This window comes from Amblyomma americanum, chromosome 2 (genome assembly GCF_052857255.1).
Source record: "Amblyomma americanum isolate KBUSLIRL-KWMA chromosome 2, ASM5285725v1, whole genome shotgun sequence".
Taxonomy (NCBI): domain Eukaryota; kingdom Metazoa; phylum Arthropoda; class Arachnida; order Ixodida; family Ixodidae; genus Amblyomma; species Amblyomma americanum.
The window spans coordinates 26,817,119-26,841,481 of record NC_135498.1 but is presented as its reverse complement, the minus strand read 5'-3'; the positions used below and the strand labels follow the sequence as shown (position 1 = coordinate 26,841,481).

At 45.8% G+C, this 24,363-nt stretch overlaps 1 protein-coding gene across 2 annotated transcripts in view; it reads right to left on the bottom strand.

Annotated features, from left to right (window-relative positions):
• Positions 1-3,940: 3,940 nt before the first annotated feature.
• The window catches only part of LOC144120836 (solute carrier family 12 member 9), a 28,604-nt gene continuing 8,181 nt past the window's right edge, over positions 3,941-24,363 (bottom strand). The window contains exons 5-15 of one of the 2 annotated variants that reach the window (XR_013312489.1): positions 23,220-23,327; positions 22,070-22,181; positions 20,788-20,945; positions 20,543-20,625; positions 17,424-17,548; positions 14,192-14,384; positions 13,690-13,932; positions 13,218-13,400; positions 9,842-10,210; positions 4,318-6,541; positions 3,941-4,261 (exon numbers count right to left, since the gene is read on the bottom strand). Coding sequence is in view for 1 of the 2 variants with exons in the window: in XM_077653593.1 (XP_077509719.1) it covers positions 6,218-6,541; positions 9,842-10,210; positions 13,218-13,400; positions 13,690-13,932; positions 14,192-14,384; positions 17,424-17,548; positions 20,543-20,625; positions 20,788-20,945; positions 22,070-22,181; positions 23,220-23,327 (1,898 nt within the window). In the remaining variant the exon portion in view is untranslated. Of the gene's footprint in view, positions 6,542-9,841; positions 10,211-13,217; positions 13,401-13,689; positions 13,933-14,191; positions 14,385-17,423; positions 17,549-20,542; positions 20,626-20,787; positions 20,946-22,069; positions 22,182-23,219; positions 23,328-24,363 lie in introns of both variants that reach the window. The other variant, XM_077653593.1, reaches the window with a different exon arrangement.

The following is a 24,363-nucleotide window of genomic DNA, read 5'->3' as shown; positions in this document are numbered from 1 at the left end:
TGCCAGTGACTTCGTCGCCGCCGAAGCATTTCGGCGAGCCCCGGATTCGAAGTCCTCGGTGCGACTGACTAGTCGGTCGTACCGGGGCTTCGAATCCGTCGACCGAGCCCGTAACACGAGCCGCTTGGACAGCCGTACCGCACTGCGGGCGCTTTCAGCAAGGCCCCAATGTGCGGAGTGCTCTACGGGTGCGACCACCTGACCACGAAGACAGCACGAAGCCGCCGTCTGCGTCCCTGGCCTGACTGCGGACAACCATGAGGCAGTCCAGGGGGAAGCTTGTACCACTCAGCACCTTTCGGCCGCTAATACCCATCACCTCACTCTAATTAATGCACTAAAGCTTCTAATCTTAGCTCTACCAACGTTCTTTTTTAATTCGTTGGCATTAGAACGGTTATGTGAACAAAAACCTGGCATCCGGCGTTCTTTGCACACAGCGTATAGAGAAAGAACAGAAAAAAGAAACTATATTGACGCTAAGTCACCTTAGAGTGGAATGCGATAGCATTTCATTTCCCATTTGTCGCACTTGCGGTTGCAGTTTCTTTGTGCGTTTGTGAAGGTTTCTTTGCAACTATTGGCCAACCAACCGCATATAATCGCTCTATCCACTATGCTTTGACGGAGCTGACATTCGCAATGCATCACTTTTTTTTCTGATTTTTGATTCTCTATCTAGGTAGGTTGTCATCTAGAAACTTGGTTGTTCACAACTCGGTGGGCAGGTTGTAATGACGTCACAATGTCACGTAGCCTCTCTCAACCAATCAGCTAATTTCGTGCCTCCGGGCATCGGCGGGCTTTTGGTGTAACAACTTTAATGCTTTAGCATTAAAAAAAACGTCACCTTTATCGCCTCGAGAGGTATTCGAACCCTCGACGGAGAGTACAGATCCCACCTAACAGATCCCAGATAGCCTTCAGAGCTAGACCACAGACCACTCGGCCATCGCCGCAGCCTTTTCGCCCCGCGTGTTAAACTGCCAGCCTCTCGCGCTGTGCTTTGGATATAGTCGTCTTAACTTTCTTCCGTGCGCTCCTCCCTCCATGGCCTTCCTCTGCTGAGCCCCTACGAGGTAATGAGGCCGCTGACGCGGCTGCCCGACCGCTTACTCACCGGGCTCCTCATCCCAGCTCTTCTGGCTCGGAGACAAACCAGCCGCTGCTGCTGTTCAGGGAAATCATAACACATTATAACAACCACCGCCTTTGCCCGGCCCCTGCAAAGGGGCTGAGTAAGACGGAGGAGCGAACTTCAAGGCGCCTGCAGACAGGTACTCTGCTCTGTCCTGAAATCATCAAACATTACGATCCTAACATGGATGGCCAACGCCCTCACTGTGGGGAGACCTGTGATAACTTCCACATGGTGTGGGCATTTATACTGAAAATCCTCACCTCCCCCTTCCCCTACCCGCTTCCAGAGAGGCCCATACGGGAGACTGCCCTCCTCAACTTCTCCTCGCTTGAGTACCAAAGGGCTCTGGTGAAACGGGCGCGAGACAGGGCCTCGTCATTCGGTGTCCCGGATTAGGGACGCCGACCATGTAGCGGGGCCGCTCTGTGGCTCCCAAACTCTACTCCACCGAATAAATGTTTTCACCACCACCAGAGATAAATCTCTCACTAGTATCCGCAACTCTGATCACCTCCTCGCCGACAAGTGGGCGCGCAGTTAACCAAAAGCAGCCGGCGGTCAGTTAACCATGCAGGAGCTGACGACTGCAGAGGAAGCCGACGAGAGTGGAGGCGAAACGCTAAGGCGCCCGTGTGCTGTGCGATGTCAGTGCACGTTAAAGATCCCCAGGTGGTCGAAATTATTCCGGAGCACTCCACTACGGCACCTATTTCTTCCTTCACTCCCTCCTTTTTCCCTTCTCTCGCGGCGCGGTTCAGGTGTCCGCCGATATGTGAGACAGATACTGCGCCATTTCCTTTCCCCCAAAAACCAATTATTATTATTATTATTATTATTCGCGCATTTCCCTCTCCTCTCGTCACTTTTTGCACGCTGGAAGGTCGGCGCACCTCCGGGGGCGGAGCTTCCTGACCCGCCGGAGCTACGCGACTTAATGGCCGCGGCCATAGTAGCTGCCTGACGTCTGGAAGAATCTGACCAATAGCCATCTTACAACTTGCATACGCCGGTGCGAGCGACGGTGGAGGGCGCAAGCATTAAAAAGTCGCCGGGAAGGGCTCGCCAACTTTCGCGCGCGATTGTGGGTTCCGTGCTGAGTGTACTTGACTCAGGTGTCCATGACGAGAGGATGTAGTGATTGAGCGAGTTGATGCACTGTCCGCAGAAGGTGTTCCGGAGCACCTTTAACTCTTTCCTTACCGCGTCCATTGAGCATCGTTAGGCCGCTAACGATGACTTCGAGCACCGATTTCGAAGCCTTCCGCGTTGCTTACGGGCACGCTGCGCGTCTGGCTTGTAGTCGCAGAGAACCGAAGCTTCGTTTCCGGCGTAGTTTTCTTCACCCCCCCTTGAGTCGGCAATTTTTTAACGCCCCGCGCAGACGCGATGACACGATACAGCGCTCATTGCCCTCCAACAACGACTTCGCCGCTCGACTTCGGAGTCTTACGCGTTACTTGCAGGAACGCTCCGTAATATGGCTCATAATTAGGCAAATGAAATTGCATTTTCGATGTTTGTTCCTCCCTGCAAGGCGGTATTTTTTTAATTCGCTCGGAAGATACGGTAGCGTCAAAGTCGCTCCGCAAGTGCGACGCGCGCCCTAAAACATCGCAAATCTAAGGACTAGCTCCGCTTTGTCTGCGATTGATTTATCGACTACCCGAGCATCGAGTCTGAAGATGCTGCCTTTTCGTCGGAATTCAGTTCTAGCACCGCTTTGTATAGGGGAACTTGAGCTGAAGTTTGCGGTGCCGATTGCAGCGCCATAACACACTGCCTAGCGAGAAGAGCAAGCAGTTTTGGGTAGTAGTCTTAGTACTTTTCCTCGCCACCTTCAGGGGCTTATTGGCGCGAGCCTCCGCGCTGTCGAAGGTGCACGTGCCATGCGTCAGCTATCTGGGCTAGGCCGAGAGAAGCTAGGCAATGAATGCTGTCAGCCAAACGCGGGTATCTAATCGCGCAGAATGTGTTCTCGCGTGCAGCGGTCCAAGCGGCTGACAAAAGCAGTTATCCGTCACCAAATGGAACAATTGCAGTGCCACCTTGGCAGCGCAGGTTCCCCTCTTTTCCCATTGCCACTTTCCCCATGATAAGGAGAGTTGAAGCGAGAATCTTCACTAGGCTAGGTAAAGCAGTCATTGCGTAGGCCGGAAATGACGAACAACCTTCAGCCCAACCACGTTAGCCGTGTATGACCACATGTGGTACAGTTATCGTGTCGAACCCTTGACCTCTGACCTTTGACACTGGGCTACCTTTGGGTCGGCCTTTTACCTTAAGAACATTCGATGGGGTAATGTGAAGCCACGTGATGACATACGATGGGGGCGTCCCAAGACCATGCGATACCACGCCATAGCTAAGTGGTTGTGTGGGTATATATCAAACAGCTGTCGCGAGCGTGTGGCGGAGCTGCCATGGACAAGCCTCAGGCGCTTAGCAAGCGTGCTTGCGTTTTTGCTGAATTCCAGGGTAAGCCAAGTTAAGCCACTGCCAAATTTTTCATAAACTTCTTAAAGCACAGTACCTCTGCCATGTCATTTGCAATACATGACATGAAGCAGTATTAATTCATTAACAGGGCTGTTGACAACTAAAACTTGAGAAAAAATATGCAGCTTAAAATATTGATTAAAAAAAAAATACCATTAGGATAAGTCTCTTTGTGAAGATGCATTTTTCTTTTTCTGTTCAACTAATATACTACTATGGCTTCATGCCCACCTCTTGTTGCAGGAATATAAAACCACAGGCTTCAAATCATTACAGTTTCAGTGAATGACACCACACACCACAGCATTCCAAAAAATCTGTTTATACATAACATCAATAACTGGAAAATAACTTGCTTAAATATGGTAAGATAAACAAGATGCACAGCCAGTGAGGGTATTACAGCCTTTTAGATCACAAAGTCAGAAGGAAAACAAGCTATCTTCAGAGAAAAACTTTTCAGCACAACCTCTACAATAATATCTCTAATCTGTCATAATTTATCCTGATAAACTTAACACACAGGGCATAAACCATACAAAACAAGAAAAGCTCATGGCAGATTATATCTGAGAAAGAAGAAATAAACATGAAGCCAAAACAGTTCATGAAATATAAAGTTGACTTATTGGTGATTGGTAGAAAGGTAGCCAGAACAGTTCATGAAATATAAAGTTGACTAATTGGTGATTGGTAGAAACACACAACCTCTAGATGCTAATTTGCAGCCATGAAGCGCAGTCAGCCATTCAAACACAAGAAAAAGTCAATGAAAGAAGATGTAAAACCAGATTAAAAAGGGCATTGGGAAAGCAATCACAGCCAAGATCCACTACCACATCTTATCCCCCCCCCCCAGAAAAAAAAAACCCAAAAGGGGCTTTTCCATCACCCAAAGGCATTGTCACATTGCAGCAAGTGAGTGTGTATTTGATGCCTCATGAGAGGGAAAAAAAAAAGTAAAATAGATTGCTTGCTCCATGATATGTCTCCCAAAAATCACATCACAGCACAATGTGCACAAGTACTGGCCAACTGTGCTGCCGTATTTGCAAGGGGAGGGTTGCAGAGTATAGCCGACGGTGAAGTGAAGGCACTAGGTTGACAGCACCGCGAGCCGATAGGAAGAAGAGAGCATACTATATTTCCTTCCACACGCGTGTATAAGCCCACTTCCATTAGTCCTATGTTTTATTGTGAGGCGTAGCCAGTCTGTCACCAGCTAACTATTGTTACGTCAGAGACATGTGTGTACAGGCATGATCAAAAATTGAAACATCGGTAGTATGAAAGCACTTCACAAGCACACTAGTGAAACCACGTATCCCTAAATATTTCACACTGCAACAAAGCAAAAGCAAAAACAAAGATGTAAGATCTCAGCTTAGACTAGTAACCTTGCCACAGTCTATCCACAGAAGCCTCGTCTACGTTTGGTACTCCAGACTACTCTTTCATTCGACAAAAAGCAAAAGCTTAAAAGGACACCCAGAAAGGGAGAGAAAAATCGTGACCGAGTCGTTGCTGCAAGATGCTAATAACACTGCAGGCTGCCCAATACAGCCTCAACATTCTAGTACATATTTTGACGGCAGTTACAGTTGTTAGAATTAGAAAAACAACAGTGAGATTATGATTATTTCAAGATTTCAAAGAAAACTGCCCGAGGGGCAAAAGGGGTGCATGATGGACAAATGGGAGGAATGCACAACAGCTGAAAGCCATAACTAACTGCAAAGTTGTGCGGCTGAAAGCCAAAGAAGTTTGCAGAGCATGCTATGACCAAACTATTTTACCAACATTCCACACAGATCCTCAGAACTATTTACAAAACTACATCACGAGCAGAGCACAAAGGCTGCAAGATGCTCTGAAGGCAGACTGCAGGACTGTCAGTCATAAAATGCACTATGCAACAAGTTAGTGAAAGGCGACAGCATTTTTGCATCTGTTTTACAACAGTTTCACCCATGACGTTGCCCTTGTAAATGACAGTACCGATGAATACTCAGGCCTGCCCTCTTTTCAGCTCTCAAAATGATTTCGAAGCAGTCACACCTCACTTTGTAACTCCACTTACAGATTCTACATGCGACTGTACAGTGTACGGCTGACTAACTCACTTAGTGATAAGCACCTCGACATACAAAGCCACACATGCCAGAACAAAACTTCTCGCACCATCGGGCCCAGACTTTCATTCTCCCTCGCTCTCGACTTCGCACACGTAACCACACAGCCATGCTGTTTCAAGATAGAATGCACATACACACATACAGTGTTAAAACAAAAACATGCATCCTTCTATTTATGCTGTGATTGGCACCACAGAAAAGATGCTGCATTCACTGCTCAGGACTTGTAGTAAAGCGGCCTGTCTACGAATGCTTCAAAGCTAGTCAACTGGAGTGAAATGGGGAAGCGTGCACAAGTATAGGCTGTGGCACTCCACATCTCTCCGCACAGCAGTTCAGAGGACATTCGACCAGACAGCCACAAGAACGACGACACATTCACTTGTGTCCACTCGGGTTTCAAGGGCAACCACTGCCACTAGCTTTCCCTCTCACTTCCAAGTGTTCAGAGAGTGGTGGATGTGACAGGCGAAATCCCATGCACGAGCATTGTCGGTGGTAGTCCAGACGTGAGAAGCTCAAGCTGGTTGAGGTAAGAGAGGCGCTGCGCGTCGCCGTCGTCCGATGGAGGCGGAGGCGGGGGCAGGTACAGGAACAGCACAGCCGTGGTCTGGCTGTGCTGCTTTATCATGGCGTTGACGGCGTGCAGGTAGTCCTCACGGGGCCCCTCCAGCAACCCCGCCACGTGGTCCCACAGCACCACGCTTATGGTCGCCTCAATGCGCAGCAGCTGCAGCATGCCTTCCCAGTGGCGCCTGTGCCTTGCAACCTGGCATTGAACAAAACGAAAAGGATGAGGTCGGCAATGCCTTTACAAAAACAATGCGAGGCACTGTGGCTGAAATGGGCAGGAGACTGATGGTGCACAAGCAGGGTCCCCCAACAGCCTTTAGTGGCCCTATAACTTCCCCCGAAGTTTCATGCAGGGATAGAACCAGCCACTGCAAAAGATTCCAGCACTGATTATAGGGCAACAAGTTGCCGCTTTCCGTTGAAAAAAGAGATTGCGAAGGGAGAGAAAGGATAAGTTTAATAAAGTGAAGTGCAGAGTGGATCGTTATCAAACACTACACTTCTTTATTTTCACATGGAAAACAGTAATTTAGGCACATAAATCTCGTAGCACTTTTGAAAGTGTTCTATAAGACATCAAGAATTTGTAGATCTCTGAGGCTGTGCATGCATTCAATAGTGTCTAACTCTCTTCTGTTAAAAAAAACTGCGCCACTTAGTTGATGCAGTGCTGCAATTCAGTCACTCATAACCCATGAAGCTTTCCCGTGGCACTACACAGAAGTTTCATGACCTGTGCGAAAATACCAGCAGGTCATGGTACAAGCATCAAGTGATTGTTAAAGTTATTGTCATACAGCATGATTGACACACTGCTGAAGTAGTCCACAGCTTACATCCTTAAAAAAAAAAACCACAGGTATTCCTCAAAATACTTAGGTCCTGAAGCTACAAGGCAAGCATGAAAGCTACTATAAAGCATGGCTACATTCGACCCAACCATTTGTTTAAAAAACACAAAACTAGGGCACACTACTGATGGACATTAAAACCGCCACGCCATAATTGTAATATTTTTGCTACAGTACAAGCTCGTTAATCTGAACAACAAGAGACCAGATGAAAAAAATTCAAATTATCCAAAAGTTTGAACTATTAAATGACCCTGAAGAAACTATCCAGAACTGCTTGCATCACGGTAAATTTATTTCGTGAAAGACTGGGCAGTGGTTACTTGATTTTAAGATAAGAACAGCCCGGCAATGACTTTTTCACGCTTCCATCAATGTTTTATTGCATGCAAACTGTCAGGAGCATCGAAGAAGATCTCCTCAAAAATCCCAAAGGCCTCCTGCATCCTTCACGGAGCAGTGCACTGAAGCTCCACCGCTATAACTATAGTAGTGGATCAGCGCATTCAACATTATCGATGAGAGACTCGTAGCGTCCGAATTAGTGAGTGTCCGACGCCATAGACTTACATGGGCGTTGGCCAAGAAGACAGCAGTTCGAATTAATAGAGGTCGAATCAACGACTATGACAAGCTTAACTTGTATGGATTCTGAGCCCATTTCTGGCTATGACAGCAGTGCCTTGTGACTATTAGTGAGCACTATCACTTATGTTTTCTGCCTTCACCTTCAACGATCCACAGAGACATTCCTAGAATAGAAACATGGCTGTGAACGATATATTGGACACGACTACTGCAAAGACGAAGGAGCTTTTCTCTCCCCCTTGTCACAACGCCAACTGCAACAGAGCTCTTAAGTGCCCTAATGCTACCATGCCACTCCTCTTTTCATAACTTTTGTGAATGTGCACACTAAATGCATTTCTGCATTGATAAAGATGCAACTAACAGGATACAGCTGTAGACCAGTTGGTAGTACATTACTGGCCCAAAGAACTACAACAACACACGACAACAGACGAAGACAAAACAGTGTTGTATTAACAACTTATTGTTTATGAGGGTTTAACATCCCAAAGCGACTAAGGCTATGAGGGACGCCATAGTGAAGGGCTCCGGAAATTTCGACCACCTGAGGTTCTTTAATGTACACTGACAGCACATAGTATATGGTGCTCTAGAATTTCACCTCCGTCGAAATTCGATCGTCGTGGTGGCATATAAGGAACTGAAAAACCAGTCAGTAGCACAAAAAAAAAAACACGGTTATTACGAATTACTGACTACATCAAATTCTCCCTGAATATTTTTTTGTCAACACATGCAATTTTTACATAATATACCGAATGCAGTTGGCCACAGAACTGCATACTGATTTCCCCATGGCGAGACTATGTCTGCTCAGACTGCAGTTAATAAGGCTTCACCGCACTACACCAAGGACAACTAGAGCTGCAGCAAACACTAGCGCCAAAGTTCACGCTTTTATCTCGCAGTAGTGGTCTTATCCCGCATTTGCCAACAGCGTCACACATGATGCAGCGGTGTGGAAAGTTGCTAGGCAATGTGGGCGGCGGAGGGGAGGTGGTAAGTACACATTCATGCCTCACGCACCCATGGACAGCACACCAGAGGCGTTGTAGCCTTACAATAACCATACAGCAAAGAATCCATGTCAGCTGTTGCAGAGGTGGTGATAACGGCGATACCTTTCACTCTGACATACCATTTTCGAAGCAACATGGCTGTAATGCCAGCAACCCCTAGCTGGCCGTGGGCGGCTTGCCGCCGCTGAACAATGGCAGTGCTATGCAAGGAAGCCAACCTAACTGGCATTTGCCACTTGTTTTACGCAGCCCCCATATTGTCACGAGCGCCTTCGATATGGCGCTTATACCTCTGAAAAGGTCTCTTTCTACTCTCTAGTAAGAGTCGCCCTGAGTTATACCTTTCACTGACTAACTTGCTCAGTTCTTGCATGTGTTTGTGACAAAATTTTATATTTTGAATTACGGCTATATCGAAGTATTTTACAATGTTTTAGCTGTTTGCTATGATACGGTTTAACTATACACACTACAATAAGCGTAATTAAAGTGTGTTTGCATTCCACCTTTATCAAACTGTGCCCAGCAATGCTGGTACCTAACCCATGAACTCATGCCTAGCAGCTAAATGCTGTTGGGGAACGGTGACAGCAAGTCTCGCCTGAAGGCAGCCTGCACACTTTTTTCTCCTGTGTGGTTCGGGGTGCCCTCTCTCTACTTGACAAAGTTTGCTCCCAAGCCTGCTGTAATGGACCACTCAGAGAGGACCCGGGCATCATCTGGCTCCAATCACCGTATTTGGACGCATCAGAGTGTGGCCTCATTTCCGGTGACCCTTCACATGCCAAGCCCTGCTACGGCGGTCGGGTGGGCATTATCCCCAATTGCTGCAACCATGTGTGGAGACAGGGACAGGTTTCCGATCGTTTCCCTCCCATGCGGCTGCTTCGCGCATTGAGCTTTATGAAGAACAGGCGTCGGCAACATGTCTACCACCAACTGACCATGGCAACACCACATGCTGCCCCACCGCAGCCTGCACCGCCTTGCTCAGCCAAGCAGAACCCCACATCTAGCAACACAGAGAGCACGTACCTCCTCTCCGCCATCACCGCCTGCACCGCACGGCCCGATGCACATGAAGATGCGCAGCGTGGTGGAGTGCTTCCAGCCAGGCACCATGTGCAGGATGCAGGCCAGCTGCATGGTGAAAAGCCAGCAGTTGTCAATGGCTCCGGGGCTGTCACCTGGGTTCAGGAAGTTCAGGGGCCAAACGTCGATGTAGAGGCGCGTGCGCGACCGCACCACGGCTGCCTTGTCCAGGTGCTGGAAGTGGCGTGCCAGGCACACATTCTTCTGCATCCAGAACACACAGTCATACACCATGGCCACATACTCAGCGGGCCCCAGTGGCCGCTGCTGGCTCGAGCCATCCCGCAGACCCAGGAACTCTTCCTCTCGCACCTGCAAGTACAAGGACGAAAAAAAAAGGAAAAGAAAGGTCACTGAATCTGAACTGCATGGGAAAACTTAATTCCATTCACTGCCTGAAGCTCCAAATTTTTAAGACCGAGGATGACATAGAAATAAAACTTCCAAGTATACTAGAGACCCAGATACATGAACACTGAAGCAGTCAAATACTAACACTAGCACAAATTATACTAAAAGTGCATTTGGTTAGTTGTCGTAGTTTTTGAAAGGAGCCTTATAGTATAGCGAAACCGCCAAAACGGAAGCAACAAACTAAGAATTAAAGCCGAATTTTCCTTGTGGCTTAGTGCAACAATCGCAAAGAAACTATGGGCGTTGGGAATCAGTATCACTGTATAAAGCGAGAGCCTAAGCCCTGAAGTGGTTTACACAACACCTTCCTAGCATTTTCCAGCACAAGTGTTTTCTTGCCAACTGAGAGGTTTCAAGCTTTTCAAACAAGTTACAACAAAACAATTTCTATACCCTACAACTTTGTCTATGCAGCTTTGACAGTACAGTAACCGACGGGTAATTCGGACTCGTAGGATATTTCGGACCTCGATGGGGCATCGTCAGTCACCCCATAGAAGCGCATACATATTCGTGACGCATATTTCGGACTTCAGAAGTCTGTAAGTTCGATTTTTCGGACTAATTTCAGTCGCCTGCGGGCCAAAATCGGCCATCTTAACCAGTGCAAAAGGTGCCAACTTGGATTGAGGTGGATTTACACTGAACTTTGATTGGCTTGACATACTTTCAGTCCTTATTTTTGGCAGTAGAGGTCCCTGCGATCTGACACTTCGAGGTGGCAGTCAGACTGTCATCGCCGTCAGCTTGCTTTTTGTCGCCGACGTCGCAATCGCGGGCAGTTATGGCTTGTCCCATTGAAAATTGGTTTTTGGGGGAAATTGCGCAGTTTTTATCTCGCATTTCAGCGGACACCAGAATTCTGCGCCGTAAGGGAAAGGATAAAGGAAGTACTGAGAGAAGAAGTGCCATAATGAAGAGCTCCGGGATAATTTCAACCACCTGGGGATTTTTAACGTGCACTGATATCGCACAGCACACGGGTGCCTTTGCGTTTCGCCCCCATCGAAACGCAGCCGCTGCGGACGGGTTCGAACACGGGTAGTCCGGATCACTAGCCGAGTGTCCTAACCACTGAGCCACCGTGGCGGGTCTCATACGTTCGCGATTTGCCGTTGCGTCACTTGGGTTTCTCTGACTGCGTCGACCAAGTAGCACTCCGTCTTCAGGAAGTTACATCCGTTCGCCGTTTTGTGACTGCGTCTGGCGGTTCCACCGCTTTGAACGAAAAGTGCCTTGTATTTGCGTGTGTTCGACAAGCGGTATGGTGCACACTCGGGTTGTGGACAACATGGCCCCGCCGGTGCCGCCGGGTCCGTCAAAGAAGCGTGGGAAGTATTCAACTAAATGCTGTGACCTTGCTGTTGAGTGTGCACAATGAAAGCACAACTTTGGCGCAAATATAGGCGCAAATCGTCGCCAGCAGGAGAAATTTGTCGCAAGGTGAAATCAGTGACATTTTTTAGCCGATTTCATTGCGATAGTGATTTTTTTGTACTTCACGGATTTTTCGGACTGCTCGATTATTCGGACCATTTTTCGGGACCCTTCGAGTCCGAAAAATCGGTCGGCGACTGTATTCAGACAATGCAAATTTAATTTTTATTACTGCGTTTGCAATATAAGTGTCATTCCCCGAAAATGGCAGTGTGTGAAGCCTCAGCAAGTGATGTCTCAACCACCCAGGAGCACCACTCTCCACAAACCTCCCCACACCCCCAGCTAGGAGGCTGCCCACCCTCAAGCTCCACAAGCACCACCCTCCAGAAGGCCTCCACCTCTCAGAAGTCCACGCAGCAGCAGACAAAACGGCAATGGCAAAATGAAATTCAAATGCAATGGGAACATGATCAATAAAAAAACGAAATTTGCAACCACCATGAGGTTCCTATGTGACTGCAATGTAAGCAGCGAGTAGGGCTCATTTCACATAGTGTTTCGCTCAGACAACAGATGGCAGTACAGGCTCTGAAAGACTGCTCATTTTATGGCTTATGGGGGTCTAACGTCCCAAAGCGGATGAGAGACGCCGCAGTGAAGGGCTCCGGAAATTTCGACCACCTGGGGTTCTTTAACGTGCACCGACATCGCACAGTACACAGGCCTCTAGAATTACGCCTCCACCGAAATTCGACTGCCCCGGCCGGGATCGAACCCGCGTCTTTTGGGCTGGCAGCCGAGCGCCGTAACCACTCAGCCACCGCGGCGGCGACTGCTCATTTTAACTGGCTGAAAATTCTAAGGTGTTTTCTGCGCTTTAGATACAAGATATTACCATTTTGTGAAATAAAAAAATGGCTATTTAGGTGCAAATTTCATTTGAAAAAATGTCTGTGGGGCGCTAAGAACTGCACATGAAAGAAATGCAAGAAATCTCATTTTTTGCGTGTTTCAAGATAACTTTCATGCCTTTCATAACCTAGAAAATCCCACCATAGTTTCATTTATACCATCCCTACATGACAGAAAAGACATGCTTTGCAAAGACAAATCCAATTTTTTTAAACGTGTGAAGTACACGTTAATAGAGATATTGAACAAAGTGGCACCATTATTAGGTCCTGAACCACTGAAATGCCTACCTGCTTGGGAGCCAATGTTTCATTAATGTCAAGTTAAGGTCAGAACTTCTTTGCTCATAACGTCGCAAAATTTGACACGACTGTCAACATGGTGCCTTAACGGAAGTCTAGCACATCATGTCGAATTCGTTTTTCTTCACAATATACAGAAGATACACAAATGCTCTTATTACAAAACCACTGCAGCAATTTGGATAAATCTGTCACACTTAAAAATTAAATTAAAAAAAGGTTTTTGATTTGGACAAGTGGTAAGTTTTTTGTCAGCACAAACCACGAGCACAACCACTAGTTACAAGTCGAATGCTTATGGGTTCACCAACCTTGGCTGATCTTAAGTCCTTGAACGAATTATTCTGGTCGAAGAAGTCTGTTGGATGACTATCATCGAAGAAACCAAACAGGATGGTGTTGGGCTTCATGGCTCCCAGGCCCGACACACGCACCAGGTGATGCAGTCCCTCTTGCACAGACTGTGCCATGGTCACCTCGACGAATGCCTTCACCTGCGCAGACATCGCCAGACCTCCATAACTTCACCTGTGGAAGGGGTCACTGAACCTCCATAATGGCACATTTGTTGTGTCAAGGCATCCCACAATACAAATGGACATCCGCTCGGCTGCACTCGGCATGCAGTGCGACTTACATGACAAAAATAACAAGCAAGTAGGACGACTACTGGCTATCAACACTTATTTACGCATGAACACATCTTGCATATGTGACTGTTTGAAACGCAACTCTGCAACTTTGAAATCACCCAAGAGTTCCTTCCAAGTCAACCACACGCACCTTGAGCTTGTCAAGCAGGGCCAGCCAGTAGGGGTACTCCTCCAGGACAGGGTCGGCAGCGAATTCCCTGGGCGTGCCGACCTTGACATGACCGAGCACATACAGACCACTCTTCTTGAGGTCATTGGCGAACAGGATGAGCGGCAGCGACGAGCGTGGGTTGGCCACCAGCAGCAGGAACTGCGGCCGCCAGTACTTGACGTGGTCCTTGCGGCTGTCCAGCAGCAGCAGGTACTTGCGCACCTGCACAGGGGCCAATCCAAAATACCTTCAGCAAAGTCTTTGCATAGGAACTTGAAGAAAACCTCCTTCTATGGATAAATGGATGTTCGGTCTTCCCAGTGCAATACAGGGAATGGTCCTCAGATGAAAAGCTACAAGACTAGCATGAGAAGTGCCTGAGGTAAGATGTTAAGGTAGGAACATGGTAAGACCTGTTTACGAGGACAACAAACACAAAATAATGAAAGGAAATGATAAGGGAATGAGAAAATGGCCTCACCTGGTGAAAGATGAGTGCTTGGCTGATGGAGCCCCAGCGGACAGGTGGGGAGCGCAGGTGCAGTACAATGACGAGCACCAGGCAGATGATGATGGCAATGGCCGCGTACAGCGGGCTCACCACAAACATCATCGTGCCACAGCCCACTAGGCCCAGCAGCGAGGTGTGCCACGAGAAGTACTTGAAAGATGGTCTGCCAGAATGAAACATGGTTCATCTATCTCGTCCAAGTTCCAGCTTCACAATCACCGGTCCAACTTCGGTTTCACTTTTACTTTGTTTTTTAGGTTTCTGTGATAAAATAGTTTCAGTCACAGAAAACATAGCCAAAAATTGGGCCCACAGAAATAAATATAAGCGTAGGCTCTTTTACATATCACTCCGCCGATGGCAAAGCGGCAAGCTGCCACGAGACTGACTTAAAGGCACACCACACATTTGTTGACTCCTCCTACCATCAGTGTTGAATTTAAAAAAAAAGGCGGGAGCCGGGACGTTTAATACGATTTAAGTTAGGGAAATCAGCCACACAGGACAATAATTCAAAGTTTCTAAGAATGCTCCAAACGTGTAGATCAAGTTCCCGTAGTAAAAAGACCAGTTCAGATTCCTCTTTAATGCACCTTCAAGCAGAGTGTCAGTACTGACTCATGACAGTCCCACTTGCGGTACGCTTTCTGACACTGTGTCCAGTCAAAGGCAGGTAGGGCTCGCCCAATTTCATACCTTTAAAAAAAAAAAAGCGACCTGTACGGTGTCAATGAACAGCATAGAAGCACGTGGCACCTGCGCGCTACGTTGGCTGGAACAAACACCAGCTGGCTAGCTAGCAAGACAACAAAGAAATAAATTCTTTTCCGTGAATATGCATCCCATAAACTTTTGTCTGCCAATGTGCATAAAGCCAACCAGATGCCAATGGTCACTGCTCCGCAATGACTGCATACTGGCAAAAAGTAATGCGCCTTAGCCACAGAAGTAGCTAAACTAGCATTTAAAAGCCTCATGTTTAGCTGGCATTTTAGCTGGCATTAACGAGAGACAAGCAGACTTTATTGAAGGTCAAATTAAGACCCTATGGATGCTCTTCCTCTAAGTGGACAAGAGCTAAATAGAAGCAATTGTCAAGCTGGCACAAACTGTAAAGAAGATTGCACCAGCACCAACAAGCAGAATAAACTGACACATACATGCAAAAAGCACATGGAAGATAACATAGAAGACAGCTCAGAAAATAACACAGAAGCAGCAAAGAAAACACCATAGAAATGGGCCCCAGATATGAGAAACAAATATACTAGTCAATTCAAATCGTCAAATCGCAACACAGGCTCACTGGTAATTCGTTGGAAGACAATGCACATAATGAAAGTCCAGCTTATTACAGGCAGGCTCCACCATAACTACAGCAGAATCTCTCTATAGTAAAGCTGCCCACACAAGCGAAAAGCTTAACCCTAAAATGTCGTAAACTGTGCGTGCCTCGATATCATTCTGCAGGAAGTACTGTTACCAAGGCCAAATTCTCTTTACTAGAACGGTACATGTATTGATGACTTATTTATTACTATAAGCAAAAAAAATGTCACCTATAGAAGACCAAATGAGGCTACAGTTTGACTTTATTACGCCCATGTTTTCATTATATGCGAGTTTACTAGAGCGGGATTCTCACTGTACTAACGATCTACAGATGGACTACATTTGCATACAGTAGAAGGGACCTGCTTATCTCATTCACAGTCTTTCTTTACTTGGTAATGTGTACCATAGCAGGCTAGATGCTACCAGTGAAGGTGTATAATTGACAGGAGGCTATAAGATGCTCTAAGGAAGAGAATATCACTATGCATAATGAGCAAGATTAAAGAGAAAAGGGTGGTTCCATACAGTGCTATCGAGCATTGATCTCCACACTATCCATGCACCGTATGAAAATGAAGCAGCATGAAAATTGAGCCACATATCTTATCACTGACACACACTTTGGCCTGAGTCACATGTATTCCAATGAGTGGCTGGTCGCTAACACACAAGCTATGTGGAGAATGCATGCCTCATCAGTAATGCCGCACCACTAAGAATTGTGAAATGCTTGATGAAAAGAATGCAATACTTGTTCATGCTTTACATGCTTTGACCCATCCTCAGCCTGACTATGCCCACTGCCTCCCCTTCCACTTTCAACTCAAGCTTCCTTTTTGTGCAGAAAAAAAAAAATGCGCAGCTGTAGTTTGTGCCAAGCTATATCTAACTCGAAAACAAGAATTTCAATCATGCTGCTACTCTAAGAATGCCAAGACCAAGATTAAGAAACTTCAGACTATAATTATTTATTTTATTTATACAAAATACCTACATTGCCCCCGCTGGGGCATTGTTGTAGGGGGGAAACATAAAAGCAACAGATGAAATACAGTAATTGAGGCAAATGATGCAACATATACTGAGAAAACCCATGGACTATAGGAGGAAAGGCAAAAATGAAAAAAACATTGCAGAAAGACAAACATGCCCGCAACAGACGCGGAGAAAATTACATTAAAATACAGTACTGTTTTAGCAACGCAAAACTAGAACACAATGCACTAGGATATGAAATACTGCTACACTGATATTAACAGTGATACTAAAAGTCATTTTAACTTAATACAATCATAGAAACAGGTGGTTTCGCAAAGCGTTGTAAAAAGATGCGGGAGGGGAAGCAGCAATTTGTGCAGGCAGAGTGTTCCATTCATGTATTGTTCGTGGGAAAAAACTATATTTGAACGTGTTAATTCGGGAATTGTACTTACGCACTTTTAGTGAGTGGTCGATGCGGGCGGAAACGTAACTTGACTCATGCATGTATTTCTCTTTTGGAATATCAGTTTTGCAATTAAGAACATTATAAAAGAAAGAGAGTCTCAAATATTTTCTCATTTTTTCAAGTAATGGCCACCCCAACTTGTTGTGCACCCCTAGTCCTGCAATTATTCAGTTACAGCTCCCTGTAATGGAAATTCACCTGACTGGCCACCCTGTTTTCGCTCGTAGCTTTTTCCTTATTTTTGGTCTTGCATGCTTCAGGAAATACTCAGCCAAAAATGCCTTCCATGCACTTACACCACCGTTTCACTAAGCTACTAGAAATAATAAGAGAACTAACTGCGTTTTGAAGCCTTTAATTTTGAATAACGGTAAATCAGGAAAGTTGCAAGGCACATTTCAGACAAAAGAGATCACATACCGAAAGTTTGGTGCCGATGCCAAGTCAAGAGCAAGGCAGGCCAAATTCGTCGACAGGTATGACAACAGAAAGAAGACGGATGTGACCTGGGCAATGGTGTTGAGGCTGCCTATGAACAAGATGAGCTGCAGAGAGAGGGAAAAAGAGGCAGACGGGACTTTACTAGACATCCAGCGTTCGCTGCTCCCGAAATTGCCCCTGAATCCACACAAAAGCCTTCCCTGGTTGTTCAAGCCTGTGAGTTCCGACCCTGTCAAAAGTTATCACACTGCTTTTTGCATGACAAGGATTATTGCTGCCATACACAGTGAAGTTTCTGTAGAAGCTCATGGTGTGGCAAAGGCTTACACAGTGAGCAACAGTGTCCATCTTATTCTTCAGAGCACCAGCACCTATAATCAAGAACTCGCGTCAATGAAGAAGCAACATGTCCAGACCTTCTTTATGGACTGAACGAGCACAACTGAAAGTATTGAAAAAAATTTGTAGGTGGGCAAACTTCTTTTCAACGTCAAACATCAAATGCACTGATGTGGACTGGAAAATCAAAACGCTGTACAGGGGCTCTATTCTATAAAAATTCTTTTCCCGATACAGTTTTCTCTTTCAATCATCTGTAATTGCTGACTCTGATGTCATCACTGACAGCAAAGCATGCAATGTCAGCTGTTGGCTTCTGTTATCAAGGCAGGGCTGGCCAATTTCAAGCAAAAGGATAGTGAAAAGAATCTTGAATCTTCTCAAAATAAGGCCCCAGAGATAAAGCAGTCAAATGATTGCCTTTCCACAAATAGTGATGCTTCGGAATCGAAACCAGGATCAGTTATTCACATAATGAATATCAATGTTGAAGAATTTAAGCCAAAGGAGATCTCTTCTATGTACTCTGCTGCTGTCAAAAACAATAAATGCCCTACTATTACTGCAAGCAGTCTGGCATGCAAAGTGCAGTAACAAAATGAACACTTTCAAGTACCAGTGCATGTATGTGTCACACAGTCTATGTGTAACTAGCCAGCAGAAATCTGGCAACATGGGTGAGATGCATATTCTGTTTTTAGTCGGATGCTGCACCACATGTAATTGAAAGTAAACTCAATATAGATCTTCTGACAACACAACTCCAGGTGCACTACAGCCATACCAGAGAGCTTCAGAGGTTGCAATAAAGTGGCCCCCATGCTATAGAAAATAAGTGCACTTGCCAATACCACATCTAATTTCCAACTTATAATTTGAGCTGTGACACACAATACAACCGAGCAATTCTGTCATGTTTTGCTGTACCCAACAATGGCATACAACATACACTTCTGTCCACGTGGACACTTCAAAGGTCTCTTCACTAAACAGTAACTCAACGGACAACCAAGTGACCTTACATGATCAGCCTTAACAGCCACAGAGTCCGAAAGTCTACTGTGCCCACAAAGGAACTCTATTGAAATTTCGAGGGCCTTAAAGCAGAATCCTTATGCATTACATGCGACCAAATGACTGCACAGTAAAAGCTCATTATTTCGAACTTCAAGATATAGAAAAAAAATGTTCGAATTATCCAAAATTAAAATAATCAAAGCGCACCAAAAAAAGTGACAAGAACCACATTCATCATGGTAAAGTTTTTTGATGAAAGACTGCGCAATGGTTGTCTGCTTTTGAGATGGGCACAGCGCAACAGGGACTATTTTTCACATTTCCATCAATGTTTTATTGCGTGTACACTGCCGGCAGCGTCGAAGCAGAACAGCTCCAAAATGACAGAGCCCCCACAGCATCTTTTACGGCGTGACGTGGTAACGCTGGAGCCCCGTGAGAAGCGGCCACATCGCGTGTGAAAAGGCTTCAGTGCACAAACGGCAGAAAGCACGTGACAAACGGGTAGTTTTGGCACCCTCACTGGAACTGAATTACATAGATGGGAGTGAGGGAAACGAGCAGCGTCAACAATCAGTGTGCAGCTGTGCTAGGTTGGCTGGCTGACGCACGGCCGATAGCAGCCGCAGGCTGGTATGAAGCTCGGAAAAGTGAGACCAAAAGTATGGTGCCATATTGATATTAAAGTCACACTATTCTCAGAAACAGGGCAGTCTGTATTAAGGTGGAAGACTTTAATGGCTCATGCTGCGTCCGTCCGCCCGCTAGCGCGTGCAAATGATCTCGGAGGCCATGTTGCGCCATTGATAGTTCACTGGGCATGCGCTAGGTGGCGCCACCAGCGCGCGCGCCAGATGCCTTGCAGCTGTCGATCGAGTCGGGTGCCGCACAACCTCCCTCCTAGCGCTCGCTTCAATGGAGTCTCAAAATGCGGGCAAATGCAAGTACTTAATTAAGATCTTAACCACACATCAGTGACTCAAGCAGCAACACCGCGCTAAAGGCTTTCGCCTCACCGCACTTTAGGTCAACAAAGTGCCCCCTGAATTTTTTCCTGCCACTGCATGCACATCAGATTTGCGTGGAACTGTGCAACACGAAATTCAGGTTTCAGTAGGGCTATCTTGACAATTGCTTGCAGTGCCAGTCATACCTGGACATGACCTCCGTTTGAAATGAACCGGTGCTAGACTCAAAGTGTCCAAATTAAAAAAACGTCCGACGCCACAGACTTACGCGAGTGTTGGCCAGGACCACTCTGGCCGTTGCAATTATGCAGATATCTGAATTAACGAGGATCGAATTAACGAGAATAGAAAAGTGGCTTTGCATGTAGACGATTTAATAGCACTGGTATAATATTATAATGTTGCACACTTCCCAGATTAAAGTTATTTATTTGTAGCTCACAGGCCCCGAAGGGCATTGGGTGAGGGGGAGCATTTGAGTTGTGAGTTTACACACATAAACGACTACTGACTGTGATGGCTGTTGCCACAGGTGCTTGACGTCAGACTACTGAGCATCTCAGTGGCCATCAGCTTTGCCATGTAGCAATACAGCTTCTAAGTTTGACGGGTCAGTAACCTTGAGAGCTCCCAGCTCCACTGTCATTCAGACACACCCATGCGACAGAGACACTAAATTAAACCTGAGGAAAGTGTGCTATCATAGGAGCTTTAAAAGCTGTAAGTGTTTGAAGCTATTGTACTGCCCCCACAAGCAAGCAAGAGGAAGCCAACCTGCACTAGAAACCAGGAAATGAAGACCGCTGCCAAGGGGTTGCTCTTGTAAACGAGGACACTGACTGGCCGTAGCACCACCCCTGAAATCAGAAGAAGCCTTGCATTCACGAGGAAAACAACAGGCAGACGCACAAGAAAAAAACTTAGCTCGAACAAGAGCACATTCACACTACCACAACGGCAAGGAGGCCCAAAATAAAACTGCATGGGAACAAACTAGCAGAAGGCATCACCAAACATACCAAAAAGTTCGTCCTTGCCAAGAGCCTCGAGCACACGGGACGCACCAATGAGGTTGCTCAGAGAAGCCGACAGGGTGGCAAAAAAGATGCCAATGGCCACAAACGGCGGCCACAGGTCTATGTACTGCATGTACAGCACATTGTTCTGCAGCAACAGCCTATGCACGTGGAAAAATATGAGTGAAGAAAGACTGAATTAGAAACTTGGCCAGGCCACAATAATACCCTTGCAAAGCTTAAGTGCACTTACAGGGAGTGCGCATCAGCATACCGAGTTGACAATTTAGGCTACACGGCGTTAAATTCAAGGGCAAAGTGCACTCGTAAAAAAAAAAAAAAAAAGGCGACATGAAATGAGCAAAATTTTCTAACTTAAAAATTGACTGTTTGACGTTACAGCACAAATATAACTATTTTAAGCAGTTTCTAACAATAAAAAAAAAGATAGAAATAGAAGAGAAGCCAAGACCAGCCAAGATGATCCAGAATTTTGACAACAAGATAGCAGTGTGGAGCGGATTTGCATGTGATCACGTTCCTTTGTTGTGTTGCTTCGCTTGTAGCTATAACAAAGAAATATTTTTTTAAAAAGCAGTGTCACAGCAAGTAAAATAAACATGTGAGTACTTTTTGTACCACACATATCGTGCCTCCAAAGTCACTGCTGTCGAGGTTACACACTCGGCCCTCAAGGTGTGTTCCGTGAACGCACTACAACCAGATTGCACTTTTCTGCGAGTGTCACTCCACTTGCACACACCACTTGCGACCTTTAGATTTGACAAAGTGCACTTATAGCGACTGACACTCTCCGTAAGTGCACTTAACTTACTTGCTTGACAGGGGTATAACATCAATGGCACCGATGTGGTCGCCAGTGATACACAAGCTGAATCTGATAACATGAACAAACAACTTAACGTATATGAGGTCCAATAAAAAATGTGGCCTAGTTATAAAAATTAGTGGCACCAATGTGGTCATTAAAAATACATATGCTGAATGTGATACTATACAAGAACTATATCTGCAAGCTGTTTAGTTTGTGAACTTCAATGAAATTTAATTTCACTTAAAACAGATAAAACAACAAAACATTTCCGGGTTTATGTCAGTCAGAAGATACACTGAAATTAAACGCTTATTATCACAGTTAAGTCCAGTACGCCACTAGTCCCCAGACAAGAGGCTGAAAATATCGCAGCACACCAACATCGCAGTAGATTAAAGGCAGGTCACAGTCATCACAGTCATCACAAAAGGCTCTCATGAACACACAAACCTAGAGCAAGTGCCAGCCGTGAAGAACATGAGGAGGACGTAAGTGACGAATGTGAATCCAACAGCAGACAGGGTACCCCTGGGAATGGCCCTAGCTGGCTCCTTCAACTCCCCTGCACAGCACATCGTCCAAACAATGTCAACTCCACTGCAAGCGTGTGCTGAGCAAACGACGAGTTCACTTTGCGTGTACTTGCTTAACACTTTAAACCAAGGCAAAGTCGTACCAGCTGTGATCTTCCAGTTTTTTTGTTTTTTTCACAAAGCTTACTAGTCTTGTGCTTTCAGGTGCTTGACTGCACAGGCAAATCACACAAAAGACTCTGCTTACAATCTCAAGCAATAACCTTTTGTGCGACACATTCGGCGCAGGATACAAATCAGCTGAATGGCCCCTGCATCCATCAACACACTTTGGCTGGCATATTCTGTAAAAAAAGTGGCCTAGCATACTCTACTACAGAGTTAGTTTAAAGAAGCCTTGCTTTATTAAAAGAAACTTCCTGGAGCCGAAATAATAGTTAATCTATTCCAAAGCACTTAATCACTAAGATATCAAACTATGTCTGGAGGAAATGAACATGCCTATAAATTTTGCTACCCCATCCAGTTCAGCCACTTCAATTCTTCTGGAGCAACTGCTGCACCATTGTTACTTCAGCGTACCAGTCACTCCTGATACTCCTCTCCTGTATACCAGTTACTCCAGTGTTACTCCAGCACGCACTAAAAGTGATGTGACCAGGATGGTTGGTTTATTGTGGTTTAACATCCCAAGGCGACTCAGGCTATGAGGGACGCCATAGTGAAGGGCTCTGATAATTTCAACCACCAGGGGTTCTTTAGCGTGCACTGACATCACACTGTGCACGGGCCTCTAGAATTTCGCCTCCATCGAAATTTGACCACCGCGGCCAGGATCGAGCCTGCATCTTTTGGGTGAGCAGCCAGGCGCCATAAGCACTGAGCCACCGTGGCGGCCTGAGATGAGACCAAAAATAATTAATCATGATGTGGTTACTGCACAACTAAGGTCTGTCACTGTTGGTTGGCATTTTTTTTTTGCCAAGTTTGCTGGATGCAAGAACTAAAACATAGGAGTTTAAACCAAAAAGGCCACTGCCCTGCCCTGCAGTTCATGCAGCACTCACCAGACATGTTGGCGCCAGCCATGATGCCCGTGACACCGCTGAAGAGTACACCAAACACGATGGGGAATGTGGTCATAGTCTTTGTAGTGTAGTCAATAGTGTATGAAGCTGCAGAGACGAGCAGAAAAAATTAGGCTCAAACCCAACAGTCTCCCTCTAGTAGGAGGGAACATATTAAAAAAACAACATGCAAAAGTCTACTTTAGCACCAACCCACTTCACTGACTACTAAAGGGGCATTGATGATGAACTGAAGTTGGACTATATATATTGAGTAATGCACTTTAAAGACAACCATTCTACTTTCACTGAACATGGAGCTTTTTATAAGCTAGAAAAGACCAAAAAATGAAATGCTTATCACTGCCATAGGTCATATTCACAAGCACACTCCAATGAATTCAATTTCTTTTTGGTTTTCAAACCTCTAAGGCTAGACCATGGCACCATTCACTTCCAGCTGCAAATTACCATCCCCATTGTATAAGACACCATCATCGTCACGAGTTTGAACTGAGTAGCAGGGAAAAATTATTCCATTTTTGCCACCAAATTTCTCAACAATGAATATGTCTTTTGTTGCCAACAGGTGTCAACAAAGTCATAAAAAATCCAAAAATCGAATGCTATTAAGAATGAAAACTCGATGAAGCTCTGAGCACCTATTAAACCCACAGTAGCACGAACTCCAAAGATTTAAGGCAACTTCAGGTATTAAATATTTTGTTATTCTAACGGAGCCACACCCAGAAATTCTTGATCAAAACTCTGAGATGTAGAGGAGCAAGAAGCATAAAAGAGAACATGTGAGCAGATGCCGACGAGTACTAATTGCGCCCCTTGGGCTGTTCTGAAAACTAGAAGCATATTTGCACATAGTTTTCTATGAAAGGCCCGATGACAATATGCAAGTACTGCCGGTTTTAAAGCTAGAAGCAAAATCACTACCATTCTTAAAAACTAGGGGCACGTCTTGCCCCTTGTGCAAGGGGCCGTGCATACAATATTCACAATAGTCACAAGTTCCAGCGGATTTATGAGTGCAATTTTCAGAAAATTTTTACAAAACTCCCGAAACTTTAGCCTTTTGCAGTTGCTGGCCGTCACTGACCTTTATCTTTACATGTTCTTTCCTTTCAATCCA